The sequence below is a fragment of the Hippocampus bargibanti genome, linkage group LG20, assembly GCF_051943395.1.
Source record: "Hippocampus bargibanti isolate YZ-2025 linkage group LG20, ASM5194339v1, whole genome shotgun sequence".
NCBI classification, from domain to species: domain Eukaryota; kingdom Metazoa; phylum Chordata; class Actinopteri; order Syngnathiformes; family Syngnathidae; genus Hippocampus; species Hippocampus bargibanti.
The window spans coordinates 11,911,198-11,929,388 of NC_142753.1; the positions used below are offsets into that span (position 1 = coordinate 11,911,198).

At 43.3% G+C, this 18,191-nt stretch overlaps 1 protein-coding gene across 1 annotated transcript; it reads right to left on the bottom strand.

Annotated features, from left to right (window-relative positions):
* Positions 1–950: 950 nt before the first annotated feature.
* znf704 (zinc finger protein 704) lies at positions 951–17,819 on the bottom strand. Its single transcript, XM_089023708.1, has 9 exons — positions 16,261–17,819; positions 13,091–13,248; positions 6,674–6,777; positions 6,252–6,520; positions 5,755–5,855; positions 5,408–5,672; positions 5,180–5,311; positions 4,980–5,071; positions 951–4,435 (listed from the first exon to the last, which is right to left on the bottom strand). Exons 1-9 carry the CDS (start codon positions 16,525–16,527, stop codon positions 4,321–4,323), a joined length of 1,503 nt encoding a protein of 500 aa, XP_088879834.1. The 5' UTR covers positions 16,528–17,819; the 3' UTR covers positions 951–4,320.
* Positions 17,820–18,191: the final 372 nt, after the last annotated feature.

The window sequence follows — 18,191 nt, forward strand, 5'->3', positions numbered from 1 at the left end:
CAGAACCAACACATGGGTCAGTAAACACATTTGTACACAGAGAATATCATTTGTGTGTATTATATATATATATATATATATATATATATATATATATATATATATATATATATATATATATATATATATATATATATATATATATATATATATATATATATATATATATTTTTTTTACAGGTATAACAGTCAGTGTGTATGGATTAATCTTTATATATTTTTTTGGATTATGGTGTCTATAAAAAAAACCTGGGTGTAAGAGTACTATTTAGATAGATAAAGCATATATACTTTGACATATACATTTTTGTTTATATTGCAAGTGCTTTAGTGGAGCGGTTTATAACCAAAAAAATAAAAATAAAAAAATATATAGAAATGACTCCCTTGCATTAGCATTGTTAGCTTAGCTTTGAACACTCATAACGTTTTGTGTACAGTAATGTTTCTTGTAATATATCCTTTTGAAATCATAACAGTGGTCATGCATTTGTGGTCCCAAATGCTAAAACAATAAAAAGGAGAAAAAGAGTCAAAACATCACAGTGAGATTTTATGTCTGTCAAATAAAAAGGTAGTGGCTCTCTCTATGCTATGCTATGCTAACCCAAGATAGCATCATCTTCCCTCGTGTTTATTTTAAAGAATGAAAAAAGATGGAAACAAAAAAAAAAATACTGTAGTCATGCCTTACCAAAAAAAAAAAACAATATAAAATGATATTTTCTCCAAATTGTTTTGACGAATGCTAATGAACATTTAGCGCCATTTTGAATTGTTTGCGTTTATGCCTACTGACAAATGAACACAATCATAACATAACAGAGCTATGTTAAGTGAACAGATTCAAACATATTTTTGATTTGAAAGATGAAACAAGAGATTTCGGGAAGTGCCTTTACGACTTGATTATCATAATCATGGCGGGAAAAAGGAGCAGCTGTATAAAATGGTTGTAAATGATCCTTTTTATGGCAACCATTTTACTAAGACGGTTACGTGACAGTTTTTGCTTTCGAATCTGAAACACAAGACGACACATCACAACGTCTTGGAACTCATTTCAACGCGTTAGCATGCACATGCGACATAAGCAATTGTTATCAATTAAAAAAAAAATCATATTGTTAGCATATTTACACCACATGTGTGTTGAAATCGTGTGATTGGATAAGATCGTCCCAGTTGCATATTGACGAGCTGCCAAAATATTGATAAAAAAATCATGAAAAAAAAAACGTTGTCATCTTTTCCGGCTAAGCATTAAAAGGGACGATCTAATTGGTTAGTTGTCGTGCTGAGAGGTTTTCCGTGATTTTTTTCCAGGGAAAATAATGAAACCGTAACACGGAAATGAGAATTATCTACAAGCCCTGTCAAGAAGGGGTAGCACAAAAACAGGATATGAATTCAAAATTAAAATTAAACACAACAAACACAGTGTTGGTGTCAATCAACACGGAAAAATGTCATAGAAAAAAGTCACCAAAAAGTCTTTCGGAAAATTCAAAACTCAATCTGGAAACATTCCCATCGCTTTCCAAGAGACATTTGCTCTGGAAGTTCAAACAAGGCACATTAGGCAATCCCAAAAAAATGTTAGCCAACATCGCTAACTTCAGTTTACAAAAAAAAAGGCGGGTTGGCCACAAGCCCCGCCCCCTTACTGTCTGTCAATTGACACGGTTGGCAAGCGTCGCTATCCAAAAAAAATGCTTTCTGTTGTTTTGATCATCAAATGCAGTTTGAAAAGCTCCTAAATGACACAAGCGGAAGTTTGAATTTTGTACTCATGGTTTTCTCTTGAAGTTATGAATTTGGGGAAGCCATTAGAATGTTTCATCCCCTCCACATATTACATATAGAGCGCACAACAAATTAATGAAGAACTCATTTTCAAATCTAAAGTCAAGAATAATGACTGTTACTGTGATTTACATCCCAAAATATGAAATTTTAGTTTGAATTTTAGCAAGCATCATGGAATTTCACAAGTTTCACTTGCTTTCGCGGGCCGAAAAAAATGATGTGACGGGCCGGATTTGGCCCTCGGGTCTTGACTTTGACACCATGCATTGAATTTTGTCATTTTTAACTGACGTTGTTCAAAAATGATTTTGAATCTTCCAAATCAAGTTCAATATCCAAAAAAAGAATTTGATATTCATCCATTTTTCTACCTATAAACAAATAAAAAAAGAAGCAAATCATTTGCTTAGCTTAGCTGCACTGTTTTAGAGGAGTTAGCGGCTATCGTAGCACCCTGCTCCAGTTTTAGCGTACGATCTTTCGAGTTGTTAATCAAGCTTGTAAGAAGAAAATTAAAAAAAAAACAAATACAAAGTACACAGTTGATGAACGTCACAATTCTAACAAATATTACATTTTTACTTGTTTTATGAAATGCAGACATTTATTGATATGTAGATCTTTTCAGAACAAAACTGATCATTTGATTGCACGGAAGAAGCACATGATTTTTATTTATTTTTTTGGGACTATTTCTATTTCACGGAAGTGATTTTTAGAAGGCCGGCGTTTGATAGAAAACATTGGCTAGGTTGCGTATAAAGAACTTGTAAACAAACCTAACCACAAATACTTGCTAGCAACAACTTTGTGGCGTATGCTAATCAATATAAAAAAAAATACAACTAAAATAGAATTCAATGTCTTAGGCTAAAATACATCAGTATTAGTTTAAAGGACAACCAACGCCTCGGGACAAGTTGTGTGCATAATTTGTAGAATCGCTTCAAATGACTTCTACTGGGCGTTTTTTTACAAAGATTCCACCGCATATTAAAGCTATATTTTACATTCTAAGACTCGCACTGAATATTGTTTTTGAGTTGGTGACGATTCCTGACATGACGTCACGTCAGGAACGCCCCTGACAGAAAAAGCGACACACAATGCATTTTGGGTACTTTGTTTGCTCTGAAAACTTTGTGTTGATGGCGAAATTAGAAAGAAAACACACAAATAACACGATGGTGAATCGTTGTGTGTTGCACCAAGACTACTATTTGATAGTAGTTGAAACAAATTCCCAGCAGACAAATAGCCCATTTCCAACGGAGCTTGGGCGCCATCTTGTGCATTTTTGGGGACGCTACATTGCAGTCCACACGCCTCAAAATGACACGGAAGGACTTCTTGAATCGATTGCAAACATTTATGCTTTCCTCTTCAGAACTCATTTTCATTGATGTTTTTGCATTTGACTAAAAATATCAGCCTGCGTGTTTTGGGTATTTTTATGATGCTATCAAACGTTTTTCTGATGCCAGTTAGGAAACCAAAAAAAAAATGGTGTCGGTTGTCCTTTAAAACAAATCTGTAAACATTTTTGGGGGCTTTAACAAAGTTTCCCATTGTCTAGCAACAACATAATCCAAATAATGACGTAAAATATAACAAGAAAAAAAAGTAAACTAAAATAATGACCTAATAACTTAAGTGCTTTTTTTCCCCTCCCCATCTAGCTTTAAAACCTTCCGATTTTCTCGTTTGTTCCGTCGGCGTATGTTCATCAAACGGGAGTGACGTTAAGGCGCTAACAAAGATTGAACGAGTGCTGCGTTTAAGTGCCTCAATTTTGGTTTGGGGGCCCTCCTCTGTTGATTGGCATCGAGCTAGAATATAAACAAAATAAAAAAGGAATATTTTGAAGGGAGAGGAGGGCTGATGGAGTTATTAGAATTTTTTTAAAGCATGTTTTTTTTTTTTTTTTTGTACGTCGGCGTTAGTTTTGCCCGAAAAAAAAATATGACAAGTAAACACTAGAATGTAACAAAATGCTAATATACAAATGAACACGGTTGCAAATTAAAAACAAAACAAAAAAAAAAGTCGGGATGCTTTTCCCACTTGATTCCGTCGCGGATGAAGGACAAAAGGAGAAATATCCACTTGCAACGTCCTTGTCCAAAAAGTTCCCTCGGAGCGATAAATCAACGTTTTTTTGGGGGGGGAATTTGTATAAAGAAACAAAAAAAATGAAAGCAATGAGGCCGTCATATTGTTCCTCCACGTTCCTTGAAATTCGTCTGTTCCAAGAAACGAACAAAAAAAAAAAAAAAAAAAAAAAACATTGGAAAAGTATCGTTTTTCCAAACGTTTTTTTAGCTGCACTTTCCCAAAAAGTGGGAGTGATAGGAGCGTCGTCCTGGCTCAGCGCCACCTAGTGGATTGGAGGGATGTCGGCATCGGGAGCGGATTTGGGAGCCGGATGGACATTTACCGTTTGGATGTGAAGAAATAGAGAGAGCGAAGGCGTGCAAAACGAGGCTCTTGGTCCCGTTTGGACGCGTCCATCTAGTCGGTAAATCTCTGGCAAGCCTTCTTCCAGCGGCAGGCGGTGCACCACATGTCGCGGTTTTCCATGCCGTACACTTTGCGGCACTTTTTGCCCTCGCCGCGCACTTTACGACTGCAGACAGAGACAAACAAACAAACAAACAAAAAAAAAAAAAAACAAATGTTTATTCATGTTGAGATTTGGGTTTTTTTTTTTTTGCTTGATAGTTTTTTCTTAAATTTGCGCTTATTTATTTATTCATTTATTGAGTCAATGATTTATTTATTTATTTATGTGTTCATTTATTTGTTTATTTATGTGTTCATTTATTTATGTACTTATTTGTTCATTTATGTATTTACTTATTTGTTCATTTATCCGTTCATATATCCATCCATCCATCATTTACATATCTATTTATTTATATATTTATTCATATCCAGTATCCATACATCGATGTACAGTAAAGTCTCGTTATATCGATATTCTCAGGAGTCGGAAAAAATATCGATATAACCGATACGGGACTTTACTGTATTTATTTTAATATTTATTCACGCATTCATTTAGTCATTCATTCATGTGCATTTATTCATCTATCCATCCTTCTACCCATAATAATGGCCATTATTTATTTATGTATTTATTCATGTCTTCATTGATGTGCAGTGGTCACCTGAGGGCGGCCGTGGCTCTGGGTGGTGACGAGAGGACGGCGATGCTTTGGGAACGCTGCTCGGTGAAGCTCTGACTTTTACTGGGGGACACCTGTAGGGGGCGCACAAGCCCAAACACACATTGAAACGTGTTTTGGCTGTGTGTGCGCACGTGTGTGTGTGTGTGTGTGTGTGTGTGTGTGTGTTGTTGTTTCCTGACCGTGTTTCCTGTAAAGGTGACGGGAGGTGACTGCCAAGAGATGCTGAAACCCGAGCCATTGGTGGGCGTGAAGCTGTAAGAGGCTGCAGGGTTGGCGGCACCGTTGGACGGGATGGACACCGGCGCCGTGGCCTGAAGGCGGGGGTCAAGGCGGGGTCACGCGGCTAAAGTGGGGTTCGATTTAAAAGTGTGTGTGTGTGTGTGTGTGTGTGTAGTAGGTGTGGTTACCTGGTAGGCGTGGTCGGCGTGGATGAGGTAGAGCGCGCTGGGCGCAGAGCGGCTGAGCGGCGTGGCGCTGCCAGAGTGAGGCTCCTTGGTGGAGGGCGGGGGCGGGGGAAGGGGCGTGGCATCCGTCAGCGGAGGCGGGGTCAGGACGCAGGGCGACGCGGGCGACACGCCGCTCAGGCCCTCGGCAACCGTGTCCGTGTTGAGCTTGATCTCGCTGTAGTAAAAGTCCTCCTCGCCGTCACTGCAGTCGGAGTCGCAGTTGCGTCTGGAAGCAGGAAGTGACAAAATAAGGGACGGGAAGCAAACAGGAAGTGAGCTCGGAAAAAAAAAAGGAAGTGGGGACGTACCCAAGGTGGATGGTACGGATGTGCCTCTGGATGCCGGCGGCGGTGCTCAGCACTTTGCCGCAGTTCTTCCACAAGCACTTGAACATCACCTTCATGGAGTTCTGCGCAGTGACAATGTAGCCCAGTTAGCACTGTGGGCTAAGATAGCTCGCTAGGTGGCTAGCGAAGCATTTTTGAAACATGACTATGAGACTCCGGTCACTCATTTGATGACTCAAATGTGCTCGTAGCTGGTTACCATTATTGCTAACATGCTGCGTGGCTAACAAGTGCTAACACAATCACAACATTAGCATTGTCATTTATATGTTGACTAGCTAATATAGCTATTTTTTTAGTGAGATGAGTTAAGTTGATTAGATTAGCATTTTCATTAGCCATGACAAAGTACACTTATCGTGTTTAACTCGTAGTATTAGCTTGCTAGCTTAATATTGTCATGAGCACATTGGAGGCTACCGCTAACGTGGCTAACCAAAACACCCACGGACGGCCACCTTGCGCTTGCGTGGTATCGGCTCATCGAAGAGCAGGCTGCTTCCATCCGTCTCCTCCAGGCTGGGGTCTTCGGGCCCCGCATTGGGGGCCCCCGCGCAGGGCGCCCGGAAGGGCTTGAAGTTGTCGGCCGAGAGGGGAGGCGACGGGGTGGATGGGTTGGATTGGTCGCTGGGTGCCGACCAGCTCCAGTAGCCTCCCGATGAGCTGTTGCTGGATGGCGTGAAGGGACCCCCGCAGCCGTTTTCTTTCCACGAGCCGCTCAGAGTCTCTGGGGGGGGTAATGACATCTCGGTCACCAACACAACACCGTGGGATGCTAGTAGTTGCTAACGTAACAAAAGTTGATACGGCACAGGGATGTCATTGGCTGCTTGAGGTAGGTGCCGCTGTTTTGGTTAGCAAAAGGCGTCTGCTGGCTTACCGCTGACTTTGACGGGCGGACTCCTGACAAGTGGGCTGGTGGAGAGGCTGGTGAGAACCATGGCGGCCGTCACCTTGTCCATGTCCACTTCCTCCTCCGACCGCCTGTTACAAACAAACAAACAAACAAATCAAGACAAGGACAAAGAAGAGCTACTTGACGCCTTTAAAGTTGGATCACTCAGCCAAACTGAAGTCGACCAAGCGTTTGCAAAGTGCAGTCGGCAAACCTGCTTTTTAGCTACTCCTGGATCCAATTTAAACGTACAACGTTTCCCCCGAATTCCAGCTTCGTTTCAACTCCATCTCGATCCACGCAAACGGGGAAAAACAGAAAAGCAGGTGTCTTTGGTTTCCCCCGCCGGCCTCACGGTAATCAATCATTTCAAATCAGGGCTACCGAATACTGCGCTGGATGACAGGAATTCCCCGCCGTTCACTCCCCGGTTTTGCCGGGCGGGCGATGGCCGTTTTTGGACGCCAGCATTCCCGCCCACACGACCGCCTTCTTTTGCTGTCGTGCTTTATTACTTTGGGCGTATGCCAGAGGCGTTTCGCTTTTCTGTGTTGTACAGTGGCAGTGTCGGAGATCGGACACCGTACACAAGACTGGAAGCCAGAAAGATTGTCTTTTACTGCCGGCAGGAGACGCAGCCATTCATGACAGACATCTGAATTCAAGCTATTTATTGAGAGTAGATGCAAATTGAAGTGATACATTAGTAAAACATACTTTTCTTGATTGGAATAGCACGCCCCTGGAAGGTTCTGAGCGCCAACAGCTGTAAGCAATAAAACATTGTCTCTTCCATGAACTGATGAACTGAACCTGGTTAATGAGCTCTTCCTGTGAAGGAGTTTCAAATCATAAATGGCTTCGGTGATAAAGGACTTTCCCAAGTCGTAAATTCTAGATCCTCCTCGATGAAGATGACAGTTTAACTTGCTGCGTCTGTTGACCTCAGATTGACCCCAGGTTATCTGTGCTTCAATTGTGTATTCGAGTCACACGTGTTGACTAAGCACGTAACAGCATGAAACTTTGAAATATGATAACTTCTTATGATTTATCATGAGAAGACCCACAAAAAAGTCTCAAGAAGCCAGCGACTAAAGTCTGCCATTTTGCCTCCACCCTGCCATTAGATAAGTCTAGAGCCATATAATTTAGGAATTAACTCTTTTTCTGATGAAAGAAGAGAGTCTATACTTTCTGACGCTGCATTGAATGTTTATGTCGTCCTAAAATTCAATAATCTGTGGGGTCCACTAATTTCAGTAAAAACGACAAAAACCCTGGCACTGGAGTCTGGCAGTGAATGAGTTAACATAACATTTTTTAATCGTGCATGACACCTTATAGCCATTTTTTTAATGTGGCCCGAGGCCATAAAAAAATATCCCAAATTAAGCATGTGTGCAAAAATATACGAGAGTGTATGTTCTTGTCATGAAAGGAAATGAAAAAGCTCACAAATACGCTCTTGCGCATGTGTCTGGCAGGTTGATGTATACTATGGGATATAGGTCGGCCTTTTTTTTATGACACACATGCACACACACACACACACCGAGTAAGCCCCTCGAGCAAGTCAGATAAAGGGGAAACGATCATGCGCTCACTTCATTGCGCTTTACCTTGAGATGATTGACACGCGCACATATCTTCAGAAGTCGCGCGCGCGCGCGCGCCCTACATTCCGACTATGCATCGCGGCGTTTTCATGCTAACTCCGACGGATTAAATAAAGACGCGCGGTTAGTCTATATGAAGCAGGTGATGAAAAAACAAGCAAGCTCTGGTGAAATTTTACACGGGCATCGCATCCAACGAGGTTCCCGCGTCGAACAAAGGCGGCGGAGTTGACGATCACGGCCACCTTTAGCGTAAATCATCAGTAAATAATCCCCCCCCCCCCTCCGTCCCCGGGCCGTATACTCCCGCCAATACCGTCAACCGCCTTTCATTTCGGAGGAGGGGGAGGTCTCCCCTCCCGTCTATACCATGCGGCGGAAAGCAAAACAAAGAGAGTCGGTGAAGCGAGTAAATGAAGAAGCTAAACGTGCTTCGCTTCCAGAGGTAAATACGAGAGGAAGTGGCACCCCCGCCAGCCCCTCGGCAGCCCCTCGCCAGCCCCCCGCCAGCCCCTCGGCAGCCCCTCGCCCTTCCCCGCCTGCTCGGCGCTCTCCCCTCGTCCTTTGTCCTCCACGGTTTCATGTAAAGGAATGAGAAGCCACGTAGCATCGAAGAAATTTCAACAGGAGGCTACAAAACAAAGATGGTGTCATAGCAATGCAAGGCTAATAATTGGCGACATCTGCAATTTAAGTGTCTTTCAATCAAAATGTCTTTGTGTTGTTTTATTACCTCATTTTACAAACATTTTAACTTTTCACCTTACTAACATTAAATTCGCGAGAATATCATCTTGGCAGACAAACTAGATTTTGGCAAACAAACCAAAGCAAACAGCGCCACGGAGGCTGACGGACTAGTTTTTAGCGGATGACCACCAAACCAAACGGTCGAACAGCGCCACGGTGTCTGGCGAACCAGTTTTCCACACCCACTTTCTTTGAGTGCTGATGTGGTTTGTTATCGAGTGAGTACTTTTGCTATTATGGGCGCAAAAAAGACGTTTTGTGAGGTCCGGATAACTCCAGATAAGGAGTGAGGACCACCGTTGCGTAGTTGAGATAACTAGCGTTCCATTTGAAGACTAAATGTCACCCCGTTTCCCACTTAAACTTAAAAAAAAGAAATAAAAAGTGGTCTTGAAACTGAAATTGCTGCAGGAGTAAGGTTTCTGAATGGCTACATTCAAAGTCCTCACCCATGTAGTGAATTTGGTTGAAAATATCATTTTACTTTTTGTGGTCTGAACTTTTTCCTCTCATTAACCATGCACACACACATAAACACACACTCAGACAGTGAGTAAAAAGTGTGTGTATCTAAGTGAAATGAAAATACACACCAGAAAATCATTTTGGGTGAATTTGTGAGGACCTCTTTGAAACGTTAACAGATGCATATATAGACCCTCTAGAAGCCTTTACAATGAAAAACTTGCCAAAAGGTCCTCACTTGTCAAAAATGTCCTCACTACATCTGGTATAAAATGTCAGTGGTCCTCACAAGACTAGTCATACAGACACACAGTCTCTCTCAGCCTTTTATCAGTGCCACTTTCAATTTTAAACACCTCGGCTATACGTTAAGCATAGCGATGCACACTCGAGTCCAGAACGCTCATCTCCCAGGAGGACCGTTGCAGCCCTGGAGTAGGAATGGAGGAGGGGGGGGGACCCCCTTTCCCAATTACACTTCCTGACGTGTGTGTGTGTGTGTGTGTGTGTGTGTGTGTGTGTGTGTGTGTGTGTGTGTGTGTGTGTGTGTGTGTGTGCTGAAGGCGCTCATGAAATCCCGCGAAGATGGAGCCAATGGAGGGCGTTAGAAAAGGCCTATCAGTGGCTGCCATCTCCTACGGGCAGGACAAAGGAGCCACTAGCCGCCATTCCCACATCTACCGAGTCGGCCTTTGACACACACCCCCCCCCAGCGCCGCCGCATCCACCACGCCCCCTTTTGGCGGCACCCGCCCGCCCAACAAAGCATTTCCCTCCACTTTTCTCTCTTTCGCTAAGCTTTATTTGCACACACGAGCCTTTGTGTTGCCCTTTTATTGTGGAAAGCCGCTAAAGAACAATTTCCCAACGAGCGTTGCTAAGCTAAACGCGAACGCCGCCATCCCTCTCCCCCCCATCTTTACGCCGTGACTAAAGACAATGTCAACCTGCCAATTTTTGGCGTTAACAACGATGCGATCGATCACTGATTGACAATTGCCTAGCAATACCACATGATGGCGCCAAAACAACCTGTAATATATAATAATAATACCTTTGATTTCTAAGCGCCTTTCAAAACTCTCAAGGTCACTTTACAGTCACAGGTCATTCAATTAATTGTGATGAGAAGTTCAGAATTGCCTTTGGTGAGAGAGAGAGAGAGAGAGAGAGAGAGAGAGAGAGAGAGAGAGAGAGAGAGAGAGAGAGAGAGAGAGAGAGAGAGAGAGAGAGAGAGAGAGAGACACTAACTCATTCACTGTCATACAAATATGTGTCTGATCCAGTGCCAGGGTTTTTGTCATTTTCACTCAAATTGCCCACAGAATATTGACTTTTAGTTTGTACAGTACACTACAATACATTCTACTGCTTTTTTGATGACTTAAAAACACCTCATAAATCTTTTGCGGGTTTTTTGGTGGATCTGTAACGAATTAGTGGCGTTTTCATTCATTTCAATGAGAAAATTTGATTTAAGATAGAAATAATTTGAGTTATGAGTATGCCCAGGAACCCAAAACCCCTTCATGCATGCACTCGTGTGTGGAAAAGGAGAGCCGAAGCCAGCAAAAAAATCCGGCAATAAACCAGGCTGACTGTAAGATTCAATGCACATCCGAGGTGTAGCGTCGGGGAGGGTTTGGCGCCCCCGCCATTTGCTCAGCGCAAAGATTAACGGGAATGAACCTCCCCCTCACGTTTGTCGTTTGCTTGCGCGTAAAAGCGCCGCGTGGCTAATGAGCGATGTCTGCCACGAACAATAAAATGAGCAACAACGGGATTAAAGCGCTATTAGCAAAGCAATTATTTGATTTAGCGGCGGCAGGGAAACAGACGTCATCGGTGTCTGACGTATCATTTTTGTTTTTGGAAGAAAACAAAATCCTAGTTTTGATCCAAGTGGTCAGTGTAGCGCTCGTATGACCGTTCACTTCAAAGTAGTCCAGATGGCGGCTGAAGAAACCTCTTCGTCGATGCGTGTGAACGTTTTCCGCCGCGCAGTTTTTGTCGATGACTTCAATATTGTATCATTTGGCATCGTCCATCTTTAGGGACTTCCTTGCAAGAAGGAAATTTAGATGACGGCTCCAAAGGAACCGTTTTGTGTTTTTTTTTTTAAACCACGACGGTCGTTAGCCACGCCACCGGATCGCTAGCCTGCGATCCCTTCGTTGAAGTCAACGATTTATGGCCCCGCCGCGTCCAAAATAGTTGAGCGCCGACTATAAAGTCCAGAGCCAAAATGCTCTGGGTTATATTCGGTAAAACCCAAGCCTTCAAATATTTACTCGCAGAGAATTCTGGAGACAGACAGTCGTCAATCTGACTGTCGTAAACGCATTTTCATGCCCCCGTTTGATCAATGTTGCTCTCAGAGGATTTAAAGGACAACCGACATCACTTTTTTGTTTCCTAACTGACATCAGAAATACGTTTGATAGCATCTAAAATAGCCAAAACACGCAGGATGATATTTTTAGTCAAATGCAAAACAGCAATAAAAATGACTTCAAGTGTCCCAAAACGACTTCAAAATCTCGGAGATGCTGAGTTTCAGTAGGTCCCGCCCCCTTGTTCGTGACGTCACGCCAGGACGTCTTGCCTTGCTCAAGAATCAAAACAATGGCTTCAGATTAGGAGATGATGCTTCCTTGTTACTCATCCAGTTATGAATATGATTCAAAAAGTTCTGAAGAGGAAAACATAAATGTTTGCAATCCATTAAAGAAGTCCTTCTGGGTCATTTTGAGGCATCTGGACTCCAATGTAGCGTCCCAGAAAATGCACAAGATGGCGCCCAAGCTCCGTCGGAATTGGGCTGATTTGTCTGATGGGAATTTGTGTCAACTAGTATCAAATAGTAGTCTTGGTGCAACACACAACGATTGACTATCGCGTTATTTATGTTGTTTTCCTTCTAATTTCGCCATCAACACAGTGTTTTCAGATGAAAAAAAAAACCCAAAATGCATTGTGTGTCGCTTTCTTGGTCAGGGGCGTTCCTTCAGTGACGTCACGTCAGGCATCGTCAGCAACTCGAAAACAAGACTTCCTGAATATTCAGCGCAAGTCTTAAAAGGTCAAATATAGCTTTTTGCTCTGGAATCTTTGTAAAATACGCTCAGTGGAAGTAATTTGAAGTGATTTTACAAACTACAGTCACAGACAAGCATAGGTACTATCATAAATAAAATACAATCACAAATAGAATACAATAAATAAAATACAGTTATAAATAGAAAGGAGAGAAAGAGCTACACTGAAAATGCCATTTTAAATAGGTGGCTTTTGAGATGGGATTTGAATGTTTGTGGGGCATCTGTGCAGGTGCCCCCTCTTATTCTGAAAAGGCTAACGGGAAGTATTTATTTGTTTCAACAAACATTATAAAGATGGCAGGCAATTCACAGGGCTGGGTTTGTACTTTGCAGATGTACTTTAGTCTTTTAAAAAATGTCATTATGGTTAACCAATGCGCACACACCTGCACAAGTGCCCCAAATTACCCCGAGAGGTTGTGGGGAAAATGCTTTGTTTGTTTCCGCAAATCAAAATGAGAATGTACCTGGCGTGGGGGACGTCGATGCTGGAGGAGACAACCTTGCGCTTCTGTTCCAGGAGGGACACCGAGCGACAGCTATCCACTCGTTTGCCGTTTGTCTCGCGGTAGTCGCTCTCGGCTGCCGTCGCCTCAGGCCCTTCTGGACCTCCGTTGATGGAGCTCTGAGTGGGAGAAGACACGGTCAGGACTGGATGCATCAAAGGCTTCTCAAGTGCTCTTGAGACTTTTCAAGGACAACCGACACCTCCGGACAAGTTGCGTCCATCATTTGTAAAATCACTTCAAATGACTTCCACTGAGCGTATTTGACAAAGATTACACAGCATACAGCGAGCTATATTTGACCTTTTAAGACTCGCTCTGAATAATCAGGAAGGCTTGTTTTCAAGTTGGTGACGTCACGGAGGGAACGCCCCTGACCGACAAAGTGACACACAATGCATTTTGGGTACTTTGTTTGGTCTGAAAACACCGTGTTCATGGCGAAATTAGAAGGACAACACATAAATAACGCAATGGTAAATCGTTGTGTGTTGCAAGACTACTATTTGATACTAGTTGATACAAATTCCCAGCAGACAAATCAGCCCATTTCACATTACTTTGTGTAAAAATCCAAGAGTACATTTTGTAGAGAAAAACATGGAAAAAAATCATACGTGCTGTGGGGAAGCAATACGAGTTTGTTGTAAATCACAGGTGTCAAAGTCAAGGCCTGCGGGCCAAATCCGGCCCGCCACATCATTTTTTTCGACCCGCGAAAGCAAATCAAACTTGTTAAATTCCATGATGATTGCTAAAATCGGAGCCAAAATTTCATATTTTTGGATGTCAACCACAATAATAGTCATTATTCTTGACTTCACATTTGAAAACGAGTTATTCATTAATTTGCTGTGTGCTCTATATGTAATAGTTGAAGGGATTTAAACATTCTAATGGCTTCCCCAAATTCATAACGGCCCTCGAGAGGAAACCATAACTACAATGTGGCCCGCGGCAAAAAATGGCTTTGAGACCCATGTTGTAAATGAAAGCCGCCTCATCCATTCCAGACTTGCCCACCAACCCCATGTAAATAGTAATGCCCCTTTTGGCACTTTGCCAAATCACAAACACTGCCAACAAGTGGCTACGAACAGGCACACACACACCCACACACGAACACACACACACCCTGCTCGGTTTGTTCGGCTGCACAAGGCATGTCGCCAAGCTCTCAGATTCCTCGGAGGATACCACCCGCTGCCGTCCTCGGGGTGTCCGCTTTGTTACATTGTGCAGCTGCGTCAAGGGGTTCCACGGCGTCCCCTCACAAACAACAAAAAGTCCCCATGTTTGAAATAGCAACACACACATATTTTTCTCATTTTACGGCTTGTTTTCGAGCTCGGGGGGGGGGGACACTTGTGACCACTGTGCATTGCTAAGCCCCTTTGTGGACTCTAAACACAAGCCCGAACGTACACGCGCACACCCACATCGGCTATTTAGTTCCCTGAGGTTACAAACGAAGGTCAACACGAGGCTAAAGTTGAACAATTTGAGGTCGTAGGTCAAAAAGCCTCGTAATTGCACAACGCTACCAAGAACTGGCGAGACTTCAGTTCAGCCAAAGTCGCAATTAATTCATTAACTTACGACAATATAAAAAAACGACGGTGGTTCCAAGAATTAACGTTCGCCGTAAGTACAACATGCTGTTGAATTTTACTGTGTATACATTTGCCACATACATACATACGCAAACGATATTTTCCTGTGTAAATATTAATCTCTGAGATGCATTATTGTTTTAAAACAATGAAATGCAAATCATTTGAAGGCCTCGGGAAGAGGACAACAAACCACAAGTGAGCCCACGTGACCACAAGGGGTCAGTATTTCTGCATTCCAACTTCTCAACTTCATTTGTTTGGCGGTTAAAAACCTTCAACTAATCCTCCCTGTCGATGGGATTCGCCGCCTACGGGGCAACTCCAATCAATATTCCTCAAGTTACATATTGCTGTACTTCGTAAAATTGTTTGGACCCTTGACTCTTTTTTAATGAATGAATGATAAGTGGTGGTTGCACGTCCCTTTTGGGTGAGTTCTTTTACTTTCATTTATTCTCTCTCTTCTTTTACTTGCAAAATTATTAAAATGTGTAATGTGTGGCATTAAACAAGTGAAAATATAAACATAACAGGCTTAAAATGACACCGAGTTGTCTTGGGCATTGTTGTCATTGTGCCACGTGACACGTTACAGCAACAAAACACAACCAACCAACCAACCGCTATATTAAAACAAGGAATGGCCAGATTGGAAATGGAATTCTTGGAACAACATGTCTTTTTTTGTCATCTTTACTTTTTTTAACATTTGTATTGCAGTGAAGACAAGTAAGCGATGTCAGGGGACACAATCTGAAGAAGGCGTGATTGGAATGTCCAATGCTGCGTTTTTTCCTCATGCCGGCTGGCAAAAGAAACAATAAAACCAAAGCAAGCTAGGATAATAAGAGAAAATGTTTGCCATTTTTATGTTAAGGGAAAATCAAACAGTGGGTTTTCTTTCTCATGAATATGTGTCAAAATATAATCAGGACAAATGACAATTATGTACTGTGTTGTCTAGTTGACACCATGCAACTATGCGATCAAAAAGAAAGCGCACATGCAAACCATTGTTAGACTGCAAAACGCGTGCCATTTCTATCAGATAAGATGACTAAAATCGAAAAATCGACTGCAGTACCCGCAAAAAAAAATGTGTCCAATATTAAGAAAGCTAAGCTGAACACAACAACGTCCTGTTGTTGTGTTCTGACTACATGACGCCACGTGACAAGAACGACGCGTCGCCATCTGACGCTAAATTAGATGTTCGAAACTGAAGAACCGGTAGCCAAGGTGTATAAAATGCGTTAAAGTGCGGGAAACCAGGAGTCCAAATGGCTGCTGTCGTTTGCTTGCTTGCTTCTGCACAACCGCCCACGAGAAGCACACGAACACGGCGCAGACCCCGCAGTCGAGCCCTTTGTGCCACATTGCAGAGTGTCTTCAAAATGTCATGACAGCACGCCTTTTTTTTGACTCGACGTCGTTAATCGCGCCGCGGGTAGTGAAAGTCAAAGCGACCCGCGGAGGAAGCCCCGAAAACGGCCACAACGCTCCCCTTTCACGTACCTTCAAGCTGGACTTGAGCGGCCCCTTCGCGTGGTTCAAGCCGGCGGCGGCTATCTCGTCCTCGGCGAACTCCTTCAGGCTGCCGTCCGGCAGGAGCACCGTGTACACGCTGCCGGTGTTTCCGCCGCGGCGGGCCCCCGCGTCCCCGCCGATCTCCTGCTTGACAGCCTGGACAACTCCGGTCACCGGAGTGCCGTCGCCGGTCGGGCTGGGCGCGTACACCCGGCTGCCGAGGACGGAGCGTTTCACCAGGCGTCGGGTGTGCATCTCTTTACGCGGGTGTCCAAAGCGAATTAACCGGAGGAGGGGCGGGAAATTTTCCGTCTTTATTTGATTTATTTTTACAGCATGAAGCTGTTGGGCTGCTAAACAACGTCAAGGGGCGGCGGCGGCAGCCCTGACAAAACGTCCGGAAGGGGGAACATACTCGATGAGCTCAACGCGATCGTCGTCGTCTTCGCCGGTGAATCCAAGACAAACAATTCTCTCCACGTCCAAAAACACGCTCGCAATCTTGCTCCCGCTTCTGTTTTTTTTTTTTTTCGTTTCTTCGACCTGTTTGTTTGCACGGACTGGCTCGTCGCTAGCTGAGAGACAAGACGGTCAGAAAACGCGGAGCTGCCTTAACCATGTTCCTTTCACACGATGAAGCAAAATGGCGCCAACCCGGTCGACTAAGCTTCTTTTCGTCGACGACTTCGCTTTAATTGTCGCGTTTAGACCTTTCCATTCGACGCAATTTTTGGTCGTACATCAGCAGAAAGTGAACTCGGTTGAAAAGATGCGCTTTGAATGGATCCGCGTCCAGTTGTGAAATGCTCCAGTACGGATTCGGCTCAAGCCTCAACCGGCGGAATGCTGCCCGTAAACATGTGCGGTCCCGCCGTCGAGACGTTCCGCCATTGGCCGCCGGAGCACACGCCTCCACAAGCCCACCGCAAGCCCTCCACAAGCCCCCACCCGTCCATTGCTCCTGCTCTTCCTTCCTCCTTCCTTCCTTGGTTCCCTCCCCGCCTCTCGCGGTCCTTCCTCCTCCGGCTTCCTCTTCTTTCTTGCCTTCTGTCGGGTGCGCTCCATTCAAAACAATTACGCAAAAAAGGATAGGGAGAGAGGGGGGGAATGGAGAAGACAGATACACTTTATACTTTAACCCAGTTTACAGACGTGTAGCCTACTTTTTATTTGTCACGGGATTTACCAAATTACTACTTAATAGGCTTGAGACGGGAGGACAAAAGTAAGGCAGGCTCTTGTTTTTGTCACTGTAAACCAAGTAAAATTTCATGTGCAATTTAGTCTACCAAGACAAATGTCTTTCCCACGTGAGGAAAGCCTTGTTCACATACTCTCGTTTTTCTGACCTTCAACAAGTGTTTTTTTTTTTTTTTTTTTACTATTTCTGTATTGCCTAAAACGCCACAACATGGCACCAAATGTCTCATTAAACAGGAAAGTAGTAATTGCTGTCAAGAGGTTGGTGAAAGTGATGCATATGTTGTGTTTGGAAACGGGACTATATACACTGATTTAAATTTTTTGAAATGTGAATTTCTCCACCGCTAGACAAATAAAGGTACATCCAATCCAAAACAACCTCGTCTGTACTGGAAGTAAATTTAAATCAGACAAAAAAAACATAATAACAACGATGGACAAAAAAGCTTAAGAACATAAAATGAGTTTGAAGAGCTTCATGTCACAAAGAGGGTACAGCAAGTGCTGAAGAATGAATGACTGTGTCTATGTTGTCGTGTTATTTTGTGTTTTTTTTTGTTGTTTTTTTGACTTCAAGATGGCGCCACGAGAGTGGCTGCCTTTACAGCAGCTCCTGTATTTTGTTTTTCTACTTCTTTCTTTCCTTTTGCTTTCTTTGAGAATGTCACTACAAATGTTGGTAATATCTGGCAATGTCAAATCACATTGAATGTTAC

Bases quoted from the DNA above. Each gene is read 5' to 3' on its own strand.
- znf704 (XM_089023708.1), bottom strand. From the start codon at position 16,527: ATGCACACCCGACGCCTGGTGAAACGCTCCGTCCTCGGCAGCCGGGTG. The intron at 5,856-6,251 runs GTGGCCGTCCGT...GTCACTGCGCAG, and splicing joins CGATACCACGCAAGCGCAAG to AACTCCATGAAGGTGATGTT. The intron at 5,673-5,754 runs GTACGTCCCCAC...TCCTGCTTCCAG, and splicing joins ATCCGTACCATCCACCTTGG to ACGCAACTGCGACTCCGACT.